Here is a 14,103-nt window from a genome sequence, read left to right as displayed (position 1 = left end):
TATATGAATATGATGGCGAACATAAATAGAAAGTAGAAAACATAAGTAGAAAATACAATATTTAATCTGAAAAGCATAAATAAGAATAGATGAAAATTAATAAGGATAACTAAAAATAAATAAGAATAATAAAGAAATTAGAATTTTTCTTTATTTCTCTTATTTCTCTTCTTTGAGAAATTATCTTAGAAATCTATTATATGTAATTCATCGATTTAAATAAGATTATTTTAAATAAGAATGCAAAATATAAAAACTTTAATATATAATTAAAATTAGAAAGAAAATATTTCGGAAATGCACTAAAATATGGAGCCATTGACAATACTTTTGTTATATATCTAGATTCAGATTTACATAGATCACAAACAATGCCGACCCATATCTCACCATTTTGTTTATTTTAAAATCCAAAATCCAGGATGACATGTCTCTTATTATTAGCAAGGATTTAGGTCCTCATAATAACTGTAGAAGGATCACTACAGGCTTATAAATAGTAGGACCGTCGAAACATCGGAATCTTCGATCACTATTCAATTGGTAGTTTGTGTTTCTGGAATTTGAAACATAAAAACGGAGTTATGGAACACCCACGCCTGTGTCCGCCGACACATGCGCGAGAATTCTCTCTATCCTACGCGTACGGAAAAAAAAAGATATAGTAAAATGTTCTATTATAAAAATAAATATGCTATTGTTTAAATATTGTTAAATAATGATATTAACAATTACATAATAATAGTATATAATAATAAAATACAATTTTTTTTACATCACAGAGTTAAAATAAAACAATTTTAAGATTAATTTTCAATCGGTATGAACTTTAATTAATAGATAATATATAATAATTTATAATAAATAATTTATAATAATCAAGATTGTACATTTGCTTAAACATTATACTCGCTTAAACATTAGATAACTCGGAACGCGCTGTAAATATAAAAAAAAATTACTTCAACATATCCATACAATGAAATATAGAACTCGGAATCACCTTCATCTAATAACAATAAAAACAAATTGATGACTAACTCCGACTGTTATCGAACTAGTTTTCTTTCGTACACCGACGAGTAAACTTCGCAGCAGTCTCTTCCAAATCGGTAAGTTTAAATATATCATACTTTCTATTATTTTAGAATTATTTAAACAATTTGAAGTGCACGTAACTAATATTTAAACAATAGCACATTTATTTATACATTTCTTAGGGAGAAATACGCGATAAATGTAAAATACAATTAAATTAATTATTTAAATAGAGTTAGAATTTGTACTAGCGGACATAGCTTATTTATGTAAGCAGAAATGAACTTTTCATTAACTTTGAGCGTTACGCGATCAGTTTTCCTTTGTACTCCAATGAGTAAACAATAAAGCTCTCTCTTTCTGAACGTAAAGACTTCAAAATTAATACTTTTGGTAATTTTAGATTTATTTAAACAAGATAAAAGTACGTGGAGTTAAATGAACTAATATTTAAACAATAATAAATTCGGATAAACATTACACGACCCGAAATACGTTTCAAAAACATAAAAAAACGTTAAAAACAATTTTAATTTATTTTCTCTTAGACTTATATTTTGAACTAGCGATTGTTGGCTATGTGTAAGGTCAACAAAAACAAACTTTTGATTGACTTTGACGATTATTGGATCAGTTTTCCTTTGTACTTCGACGAGAGAACATCGAAGCTGTCTCAGCATGTCTTTGTTCCAAGTATCAACGAAGATTTAAAGTAAGTGTATTTTTATATCGCACATTTCTTCAAGAACTTATATAGTTTCTTATTAAAACAGTGATACTAATCATTTTGTTTTTGTTTTTCTCTTTCAGGACATCATTGCGTGCGAAGCGATGATGTAATCGAGTGTTTGTATCGTTGAAATAAAAATATCGCGAAATAGAAGCAGTGTTTGTTCGTCCGCGTTTTGCGATTTAAACAACAAGTGAACTTGCATCGACTGTGTGCAATGCAGTCGTTAGAATCAGTATTTGTTCGCAAAGTTTTTTACTTTTTCAACAGCCGCGCGGACTGTATTTATAATGAGAGTAGAGTTTCGCGAAGTAAATTCAGTGACCGTTCGTTAAAAAACTACCGCGTATTAGAATCAGTGCATCACTGAAGACAATCTCAACCAACATCAATATCGATTTATCTCATTTTCAACCACCTACGAATCATTCACCCTCAATTTCGCTCCAAATCGCGGACTAGTGTTTTGGAGCCGTCGCAGAACTTCTTAATCAGTAAGTAAATTTTTAAGTCCCTCCGATCATATCGATAAAAGATCCGAATCGACACGAATGAATGTTCGTAATTAATTAGTAGAAGAAGATTGAGAAACCACGACTTAATTTCTTTGGAGATTTACTAACTGTTTTGAATATCCAAATATATAAAGTTTAGAAATACTAATGCCTTATATTCGTAACTTTTCCAAAGTTTTAAATAAGTTTTAAACGCCTTACGCTTAAACATTTTTCATACATTCTACAAGAAGAGAAGATAAAATAAATAAATATAAAAAAAATATATAAAAAAAATTTACAACAACTGTAGAGCGAGCGTTCATTATAAACATTAAGTAGAGATGTACGAACAACATGCATTTGAATGAAACCAACCCAGATTTTTATACTCTAGTCCATATGCAATTAGAGAGGAATGATCTTCCTACTTCTGTACGGTACAAGACGACTGGTTGGCTGACTGGCTGGCCTACATGCAATCGCATATAAAAAGCAAGAGTACCTCGGTGATCCCCTTTTTTTTAAGATTGTCTCGCTAATTGCTTAGGATCAACCGTGAAAGAAGTCGACGGATAAACGAGAATATAGGCGCGCGCACATGCACACGAACTCTTGCCTTTGCCTTTTTTTACGACTATTTTTATCTCTACGTTTCTATCTTTATCTATTATACATGTATCAGTATATATGCGCACGCCCGCACCCAACACACACAATATCTACATATTATGTGTTTGTATGTATAAATAAATATATATATATATATATATATATATATATATATATATGTAGATATAAGAAACAACAAGATCTATAACTCTCTCTCTTTCTCTCTCTCTCTCTCTCTCTCTCTCTCTCTCTCTCTCGTACGCGCGATCGTGTTTGACACGACCTCACGACCACGCCAGCTTAACCCCACTTACCCCTCGGCTGCACGAGCTGGGGAGGATTTAAAAGCGTATTTCAGCCTTCGAACTTAGCCTGCACCATTCCGTTTAAGTATGTGAACTGTCAAAACACCTCGCACCAAATAATTGGATTGTCGATGGATCTCAGCTGGGCTCTTAACCAGATATTATATCAAATCTTTCTCCCTTAATTTCTTTTCTTCTTCTTCCTTTTTTTTTAATGGATAATTTTATCAATGGGGTGAGAATTCGTCATACGTATTAGTCATCGATTATATTGAAACAAAATATATATAACAATTTTTATAAATATCGCGTAATATTTAGAAGAAAAAAAGTAATACAAATCACGATTAGGATAGAGATTCGATAAATTTTCTGTATGGAGAAAACCGAAAGCCCTCATCGATTACGTTTTACAGAAGAGAAAGATATTCCTTACATAGTCCACAATTAAGCCGCATACTTGGTGCGATAGCTCTCGACAAATAACCTCATTTTCCAACCACAACTCCAACGACCATTCAACTTGTGTCTTTATCCGACGGTGGATCGATCAAATACTTGTTCTTCTATTTTATTTTTAACTTTGTATATTATATTTTTCGAATTCATTATTATCGAGGAGGCTTTCATTGATTTTATGACGAATATTTATCGAATTCTCTTATTTATTCGTATATTTGATTAAAAAACAAATACAAACTCTCTTTCGCTTTTTCTACCTGCTTCGCTTAATATTTCTAGCCGGTTTAAATTTTTTACGTAGCCCACATCTATTTTTCTCTGTTGGCTACGAGCCTACGTTTTAAAGTAATAAAAAAAAAAAAAAGACCGAAGAAGAAGGGAATGAAAAAGAGGGTTCACTCTGCACTTAGCTATCGAGAAGGCCGATAAATTGAGAATCTCACAAAGCAGAATCACTTTAATCCGAAATAGCCAACATCAATATTATACATTTTATGTAATGAAGCAGTCGATGATCGGCGATCGGTGATCAACGATCTCTCGAACAAAAAGAAGAAGAAAAAGAAGAATCCTTTTGAAAGCGTATTCTAACACATCGTTCAAATCTTAGCTTCAGAAATTTCTTTTCACATTGATGAGGAAAATCTCATCGAAAGATAAAATTTAAACAAAATAAATAATATTCATATAAATATATCGATTCTCATTTATAGATAGCGTATAACGTAATGATATCAAAAACAAAAAGAAACAGATATTTAAAATAAGAAATGATCAGAATAAAAAAAAAGAAAAAGAAGAGTTAGAAAGAAAAAGAAAAAGAAAAGGAAAAAGAAAAAAGCGAGAGAGAGAGAGAGAGAGAGAGACACACACAATCTCGTTCGTTTTCTCGTGGAGAGTGAATCTCATTAGTCCAAAGGGAAGTGTGACTGTGTAGAACGCATACATACACGTGGCATAACCTGAGAAATACGCTCGCGCGCAAGCACATGATATATATGGTTAACGTTCGTCGACGAGAGAAGGGAAAGGTGTGTAAGTTCGATACACTATTACAACGCTATCGGCACGCGGCCATTTCCCGTGTTCACCGTAGCAGCCTCTTTCGCGACGAGGACACACGGAAAGGCACAACAACGTGGACAACGAGAAGGTTCGCGCAAAAAGGCCGTACACACAAATATACACACAGATACAGAAGCAACCTTTGGAACACACACGTTACACACGGTAACGGTCGCGTCTCTATCTATCTCTCTCTAGCACTGATGAAAGAGAAAAGTAGGGCTTAATCAGTTAGTCGATAGGCAAATTGGCTTAGAGACACCGACCGACCGGGTGGTTTACAGAAGCAGCAAACCCCGTGCAGTGGCCAGTGGTTGAGTGGCGAACCAACCGTCTCTCTCTCTCTCTCTCTCTCTCTCTCTCTCTCTCTGTCTCTGTCTCTGTCTCTCATTCTCTCTCTCTTTCTTTCTTTCTATTTCTCTTTATCTTACTCTCCCACCTCTCTCTCTCTCTCTCTCTCTATCTCTGTTATTCGGTTCTCCGTAAAACGATCGACAGCTTCTACGCCGATGAGAGAACGACAGTTGCGCGTCCTCGATCGTCGTTCCAGGGGTTTCCTCGAGGAATCGTGCTCGAAAAGAGAAAAAGAGATAAAGAAAAAAGTAGATAGATTCGCGAACAACGTAAACTCTGTCGTGAGAGACGAGAAATAAGCAAAAATTGAGTGTCCGTAGCCACCGACGCGAGCAATGACGAAAAAATACTATTACTATTACTACCAAAGGAAACGAGAGAATCCAGTGATGTGTGTCTAAAGTTTGTCACGCTTGTGTCTAGAGATCGATGATACGTCGCGACAAGTTGGACCGACTTCGGATTGATGATTTCTCGATCGGTGATTTCCTCGTAGCTTCGATCACTTATGTGAGAAAACAATATTGCAATTGGATCACAACGTCGTGACGACGTCAAACCAATATACGAAAGGGTTCGTAAATTCGTCAACGAAGACAGAAAGTGTTTGCGATCTGGATTGACTGTGGGAGCCTCGATTTAAATATAAACGACGACAACAAGGACGCAGTGAATTGAGCGAGGAAAATCGGCACAATAGAATGTGTAGTTGTTCGGTAAATTCTCTTCGTATCAAAAGATATATAATGCTTACGTGAATTGCATATTCTTTTTGAAATCTATTATTATTTTTTTTCCAAAATTATACCGAAAAGTCTTCCGTGAAAACTTTCCCATTTCGTGTTCTAGGAATGACGAGACACTCTCTGATGATCCTATGCTGCTACCTTTACACGCTGTTTGACATGGCAGCTTTACATTTTCCGTGAGTAGATTAAAAAAATAGTTAAATGAAGAACTCTCTCGACAGGGCAATTTTTTCTTTAATACGAAAGAAAAGAGATTTCCCGATTAACGTCACGTGATATATGCGATTTCAAATGTTATTAATAATTTGCTCGATGTACTTCAACGCACGTGTCAAACGCGATATTCTTTTGGGATACGATCGAAAATAAAAAACAACACAATTGTGGGAAATCTCTCCTTCCTTTTTATGAGATTATCCTGAGACAACGCTTGTGTTATATCGTCGATATTCTGTGAAAAGGATAATTTGATAATAATTAATTAATCGCTACGACGAATACACTTTTCGGTGTTCATCCCTTTTTGCACGAATGACGATAATATACCTTACCTCTCCATCACCTGCCACTGTCTCGAGTTTCAGCGAGAAAATATGCGAACCGGTTCTTTCCACGGAGGTCGAAGGGTGGCATATTAAAGTCGATAGCCTATCGTCTAGTACAATTCGACTTTCGGCGAGAAAGCGCGGGTACCGGTTTTTTCCGAAGATCGAAAGGTAACGCATCCCAAAATGATCGATATCATCCAAAGTACGATCTCTTCTCCATTTACAACTTATTCAAAATTCTTACGTATCTTTTCCTGAGTGAGTTCCTGATACGAAATCAAATAAGAAATAATTAAGAAAAAATAAAAGATTATATGGAAGAGATAAAGAAGGCGGTGATAAAAAAGGCAAGAACTGCTTCTGAAAAATCTTTCTATAGATTATCGGCTTGATTAGGTTTCATGAAGGAATAAGACATCGGATTTGACATTAGTCCGTTTTAATAGACCCGGATAAACGAGTCTACTAAATCATATTATATGGTTCGATTAAATTTAGGATGTACGTCTAATACAAAGAACGATACAAACTACTTGCATCTAAGGAGAAATGGAAGAGTTAAGAACGATAGAATAATCAGATTCTTTCGAGTTACATTCGATCATAATTTTAAATTCGTAATTAAGGAAAAAAGAAAGACCTATTTAAAAAATAAGTATCTTCTTAAAGATAACTTATCCAGACGACCAACCGCATAGACGTGTGAGCACGATTATGGTAATGCGATTGGTATAGATATCGCGATATATATGTATATGTACACATATATAAGGCATACATATAAGACAGAGGTCGTAGGTTAGGCATATTAAAATGTCTGCATGTAAGGAACACACGTATCTATCTCGGGTGAACTTAAAGGTGTGCCAAGCACGAAGACCTATTATGGCTTCTGTAATATTGCTGTTTCATCGGAATCGCGGCAATATTTTACACTCGCTTATATCTTTTTTAGACTTCTTTTCGAAAGCTAATTTCAAAAAAAAATTCTTTCTTTTTCCCAGATTCCTTTACGAATGTCGGTCGTTTAGGTGTCTTCTGTTAATACACTTTCACACAAAAATTCATTTCACTGGTTACACTTTGTATCTACGTAATGAAAAAATTTGAGAAGAGAAAGAAGTTCGAGTGCATCTTTTCTCCCCTCTCTTTTCTTTTGAATTTCAGAGAAGCTGACCAAGAGGATTACGGTAGAAAAGAGGCATCTCTGTCCTTAAGAGACATCCTACCGATAAATCCGAAGCAATATGACAAGCACAGAGCACCAAAATTCTTAGGACAGCCTACCATCGTTTATTTTCACGTCACGGTTCTCAGCCTCGATTCTATTAACGAAGAATCTATGGTGAGTAGATGCAATAGATATAGAATGACTGAATTTTATTGTAAGGAACAAGAAACGTCACATGAATAATTGTCAACAAGCGTCACATTCGATATTCATTATCAATTTTCTTAAACGATCGCATAACATATAGATCGCATAACATATTGTATCGTTTCTATAAAAATTTCGATCGATCGAATTTTACAGCGTTTTATTATAAACAAGTATGGTCAATAAATTATTCAAATCTTCTAACTATTCCATCACCGACAATTCGGTTCATTCTATATTACTAATCTACTTCATTTTTCAACGAAAGTATCATCTGATAAAATTCCATTTAGGAAATAATTAATTTTTCTCTCTCAGGGAAAATATTCTTCCGTTAATATAATCCTACGTTCAAGATGGACAATATCTAAAAATAAATATCTGCTCTGTCGCTCATTTCAATATTACGTGGAATTTCTAATTTATTTTAATTAAATATTGTGCAGCACGTAATTTTTGTTTTCTTTACAGACCTACGTCGCTGACATTTTCTTGGCTCAAAGCTGGCGCGATTCTAGATTAAGATTACCAGAAAATATGTCGGAAGAGTACAGAATATTGGACGTTGATTGGTTGAACAACATTTGGCGACCGGATTGTTTTTTCAAGAACGCGAAGAAGGTCACTTTTCACGAAATGTCTATACCAAATCACTATCTCTGGCTTTATCACGATAAAACGTTACTTTATATGTCCAAGTAAGTATCCTATTCAAAAATATTACTTACCTCGATGAATACTTCTCTGCATTTTATGATAATTTCCAGGTTGACTTTGGTACTTTCTTGTGCGATGAAATTCGAATCGTATCCGCACGATACTCAAATCTGTTCGATGATGATAGAAAGCTGTTCGTATGATTATTTTTACCATTAATTTCAATCCACAGATTCGAGTGTAATTTTTATTTATTTATTAAAATATATATTTTTTACGTATTGCAGTATCACATACGACGCAAGATCTGGTTTTCATATGGAATATGACGGATCCATTAGTAGTAAATCCCGAAATTGAACTGCCACAGCTCGACATATCAAATAACTATACGACAGATTGTACGATCGAGTATTCGACCGGAAACTTTACGTGTATTCAGATCGTCTTTAATCTAAGAAGAAGATTAGGATACCACCTGTTTCATACATATATACCTTCGGCTCTTATCGTCGTCATGTCCTGGATTGCCTTCTGGATCAAACCTGAAGCAATTCCAGCTCGCGTTACGCTCGGTGTAACGTCACTCCTCACACTAGGTGAGACTACGATTAAGTTAAATACATTATGAATCGTTCTCATTAATATCAGAAGAGGTTCATACGACGATGATCTTTCAATATTAATATCTACAAGATATATTATCCACACACACAATAATATAAAAATAATGTATAAAACATATTTCAATCTTTAATCCATGTATTTGATTCATATGAAAGATATATTTCCTACTTGAATAATATGCTGAACTCATATATACACACATATGACGTTAAAATAATTTAAAATTATGAAAGACGTTTACAGATCTTTTATGGAAGACTAATTGTTGAATGAAGAATTTAAAAATAATCTCGTATTCGATAAAGCCTTCTCCTAATGTTAAAATACAATCTTTCTTCTTGAATAGTCAAGAACGAAACAAAACGTACTTATATTCACAGCAACTCAGAATACACAGTCTCAACAATCGCTACCACCTGTCTCGTATGTGAAAGCCATTGACGTGTGGATGTCATCGTGCAGCGTCTTTGTCTTCCTGTCTCTCATGGAATTCGCTGTGGTCAATAACTACATGGGTCCTGTTGCAACGAAAGCTATGAAGGGTTACTCCGATGAGGATCTTAGGGAAGCTATCGATGAATTTAAGGTTTCACTTTATTTCCATTTTTCATTAGCGATCATATTACGTATTTCTCTTTACTAATTTGCAGAAAATTCCAAGATAAAAACTAATAAGAATTTTATTTTTCACTCATATTTTTTTATCATTTCTTCTAACTTTAATAATAATTTCTTTAATTACTAACTTACTTTATTTCTATAAACAATCGATATAATCTCCAATCATTTTGAAACGCATTATAAAAATATGCAATGCTTAACCTAGTCACGATTCAGCAAACTATACAATATCTCAGGAAATTAAAGAGCATTCTCAATAGAAATGCACATTTCCGCGAGTCATTTTTTACTCGAATTACGAAGAGTAGTTTTCAATGGATTCTTGAAAATTATCCACAGAATGATCGAGAGCACTTTGCGAAAAAAAGGAAAAAAGAGAGTCGAATGGAAAGTTTTAAGTTTGTTGTCAGTTCTGTCGAAACTCTTATTCCGTTCCATTGCTACATGGAACTTTATATTGCTAAAGATAAATAGATAGAGATAGACAAACAAAGAGAATCTGAAAGTTGGTACAACTCGGTATAATTAAGCGTTTTCGATATTTAGTGAATGAAGGACGGTGAACATTTATTACATTTTTTCAAAAGATCATGTAGCATGTTCGTCCATGTATTCGCAATACGTATCGTTAAGTACGTAAAGCATAGATATCTCTGCGTTACATTTACGCGCTCACGAACACGTGTGTAAACTCTGGCGATTCCCTCGGAAAGACACGATTATTTACTCCTCTCTCGCACAAATAGATCGTTCGTGTTTCGCGTGTAAAAGCTCTCGTTAACGAGACTGTTGATTCGCTTTAAATATCTCTACGCCTTTCGCCATTCGAGAAACTCGGAGGATAATCTCGTTTTCGTAATTAATCTATCTTTGCACATATCCCAATGAAGAAATAAAAAGAAATTATTAGTAACTCACGACAATTACAAGTTAACTCTATCGGTTCGTATCACTTTTATAAGTACAAAATATTCCATCAATCGGCGATATAAAATGTTAGACTACGAATCAACGTGTCAGACTTTACGAGCTAACTTTACGAGAAACTTCTTACTCGGAGAATTTCGAGTCAAAATGTTACTCGGCTAAAACTTTGTCTAGTAATCAAGGAATCGTTTGTTTCCGTCTCGTTTCGACTGCTCTATGAATAAAAAACACTAGAATCTGTTACATGAGGAATCGTACGTTATTCTCGGTGTAATCAATTGTTGAAACTTTCCTCAAATTTTCTCTTATATAAAAAGATAACAGGAACATTGAATATTCATTAACAATATGTACTATAATTCAACTATAAATCAAATTAGGATATATTCGTTATGATTAAAACCTTGGCATATTCATTAGCCTTTAAGTTTCTAACATTTATTTTTATCCTCGAATCTATAATATCATGTAATATTTTATAGACTCCGATGAGGCCCGATTCCGAGAGAAGCAGAAGTCCCGTCAGGCCACCTACCGTTCAATACGACACTTGCTGTCAGGGTAGGGCAACAGCAATTTACATCGACAAGGTCTCCAGATTCTTCTTTCCCTTCTCGTTTTTCATCTTGAATGTCGTTTATTGGAGTACCTTCCTATAAAATAAGAAAAATCTCCTCCACGTTGCCAATCGATCGATCGATTAGCAAACAGAGACATTAAAAATCGAAGAAAATATGATTCAAAAGTGCCTTTTATACAGAGTATTGATAAAGAGTTGGCTGATATTTTCAAGACTTATAGTTTAGTTTGAAATAAGGAAACAAAGTTTATATAAATGTGTTTTATGATACATCATTTACCAAGTTAGTATTAATCTCTTATCTATAATTATATAATAATCACTTTAAAAGAAATGTTTGATATCCCATGAAAAAAATTAGGAACGAATTTATCGAATTTCCTATAACATCAGAAACCATATATAACATATATTTATAGAAACTCTTCATTATTTTAGCCTAAACAACTTTATTATCACCCTGTATAAAATCTATACTTACAAGTCGTATCAACAAATTAATATTAACTTTACGTTATTAATTTAAAAGAACAATTCTTCTATTTATGCAAGTAATAACAAATTTAATTCGTTGAGTTTTTTAATCCTTTGCATGCAACGACGTTTTATCAAATAATTGCATTTATTAATATTTGCATACCTATTTATGCGTATATTGATATATAAACATGATTTTGTATGTGAAAATTGCTTTAAATGACTAAAAAAAAGAAAACGCAGAGAGTGCAAAGGATTAAAAATGAGTATTTAATTAAAAAAAAATGTAGAAATGCTTTCTCATGGAAACAGCAGCTCACTTACTTACTTGATCGAAGATTTAATATTGTGGCAAGCCGCAGATATAATAGAGAATCTTATCGTAGGAATGTACGACCACTTGTGGGTTTTACTACTAGACAATAATGTGGTATCCCTTACGTGGTAAGCCTCATTGCCATTACACTGTCTAGTTAAATCATAAGAGCATCTTGAAATTACATGCTTCGCGTCTATGGAGAGAAGATTATTAATCACATCATTAATTATATATATATACACATATATTTATTTATTTATAAATTACGTTGATACCTACGCGTTTTTTATATCAACGTGAATTAAAAGAAAGAGTAGTTAAAATACATTTACGATCGTTATTATTCGCGCATTTAATGATTTTTATCGAATTTCCTATTATATCATGCTATCGTAAGTCTTTTTTTGATAAAACGGAAATCGAATCGCAAAGTTTAATCTTTCTCTAAATTATCGGTACTGCGTTATTATTAACTCATTATGTGAAAAACAACAATTTATTCATAGAAGTTATATAAGAAGATTATATTCATAGAAGTCATAGAAGTTAATATTCTTTCTAAATCATTAAATATAAGTAATATGTGTAAGAGTAAACTAAATAGAAATACTTTGTTAATAAATTACCATCAGAGGTATAATATCCCATATAGCGATACTTATGAGAACATTTCTACGTTCTCTCTTGCTTTATCGTGAAAATTAAGAAAAAAAATCATCAACGAGGGGATTGAATTTTGTGGGAGAAGAAAGTAGAAAAAGAAACATCGAAACAACGTGAATAAAGACAGTACTTTATTTTTATATATCTCTCCCGACAGTTCATTATTTCATGAAATGTTCGATAATAAATATATTCTTGAGGCATCGAAGTGGGTTCCACTGGTGTGTATATCCACGTGCAACCTGCTTTAAAACTCCGGCAACGATCGATCCACGATCGGTTGTACGTTTTTATTTTTTCTCTTCTTTTTTCTGTTTTTTTTTTTTCTTTTTTTTTATTTCTAGCAACGCACGGAAAATCGCGCCCAGATTCCGTCGCTCGTAATACACCCCTAAAAGAACGATATCGACTCGCGATTTTTACGAGAAGGTTAATCCCTTCGTTTAGGAGAAGTTCGTTTCGATTCATCGATCTTCGCTTGATAATCCTCTTTAGTCTCAGCTGTTCTTTACACACGATGATTTCTAAAATAGTCTCGACAAATTTATAACCATGTTCTCTGTTTCAATAGAACAAAAGAAAAAAGGAAATACTAACGAACACTTTTAGTTACGACGTTTACATACTAGGCAATATCAAATTTTTACGTTAAAACTGAAACCAAATGGATGAATATTTAAAAAAAAAAAAAGAAAAAATTATAGCGATATATAAACTTATTTAATTTTATCTATTTCTTTGATCTAAATAGATATAAAAATTACTTCATACGATCGTTATATTTCACGGTCTATATAAATGAAAATAATTATAGTTTAATAGAAACGCATAGATAAATCATTTGATGTTATTAAGCAATGATCTATAGTATTCGAACGACTTAAACAATTATTGATATTTTAAACAATTAGTATAAGATAGAAAATACGTATAGAAATTTTCCGAAACTATTTTAAATTCCCATCCTATATTTTATCAATAGCTCCCATTCAATTTGCGCTCAGTTTCCTTCACTTTTTCATTCTCTCTCTCTCTCTCTCTCTCTCTCTCTCTCTCTCTCTTTCTCTCTCTTTCTCACTCTCTTTTTCTTTCACACGCAGATACCAACACACGTGCTTGCACCGTCACTTTTTCATATATTTCTAAGCCGTCTAGATAGCATCCCAATCCCATATTACCGCGAAACCTTCTTGCAAGTTTTTTATTTCTTTGACTAAAGTAAGGAAGGAAAAGGCAATCTTGTAGGAAGGAACAGAAAGTTGGGAACGATCAGGATAAGTGATTAAATCCTCTAACGACTTTGACACCTTCTCTGTCTTCTTTTCTTTTCTTCTTTTTCCTTTTTTTTCTTTTTCTTTATCGTTAAATACATCTACGCTCTTTTCCTTACATATACACACGCACACGCATACGCACACGCACACGCGCACGCAGACGAACGCACAAGCCGACGGGACTTGAAATCGAGAAAGCGAAATACGAGGCTTTTCTACTTTC

At 33.5% G+C, this 14,103-nt stretch overlaps 1 protein-coding gene across 3 annotated transcripts; it reads left to right on the top strand.

Moving 5' to 3' along the window:
* Positions 1-1,570: 1,570 nt before the first annotated feature.
* On the top strand, positions 1,571-12,579 carry LOC127064723 (glycine receptor subunit alpha-4). Of its 3 annotated transcripts, XM_050996221.1 has the most exons (9): positions 5,012-5,776; positions 5,910-5,985; positions 6,394-6,525; positions 7,525-7,702; positions 8,207-8,433; positions 8,503-8,585; positions 8,680-8,991; positions 9,400-9,605; positions 11,050-12,579. In XM_050996221.1, the coding sequence occupies exons 2-9, from the start codon at positions 5,912-5,914 to the stop codon at positions 11,224-11,226; spliced, it is 1,389 nt and encodes a 462-aa protein (XP_050852178.1). In that variant the 5' UTR covers positions 5,012-5,776; positions 5,910-5,911; the 3' UTR covers positions 11,227-12,579. The 3 variants fall into 3 exon arrangements, with proteins under 3 accessions (XP_050852181.1, XP_050852178.1, XP_050852179.1); XM_050996224.1 differs by lacking the exons at positions 5,012-5,776; positions 5,910-5,985; positions 6,394-6,525 and adding exons at positions 1,571-1,750; positions 1,849-2,262; XM_050996222.1 differs by lacking the exon at positions 6,394-6,525 and having other exon boundaries at positions 5,014-5,776.
* The last annotated feature ends 1,524 nt before the right edge of the window (positions 12,580-14,103 follow it).

The sequence above is a fragment of the Vespula vulgaris genome, chromosome 6, assembly GCF_905475345.1.
Source record: "Vespula vulgaris chromosome 6, iyVesVulg1.1, whole genome shotgun sequence".
NCBI classification, from domain to species: domain Eukaryota; kingdom Metazoa; phylum Arthropoda; class Insecta; order Hymenoptera; family Vespidae; genus Vespula; species Vespula vulgaris.
The sequence above is the reverse complement of the archived record's forward strand: the minus strand, read 5'-3'. Positions and strand labels throughout refer to the sequence as shown.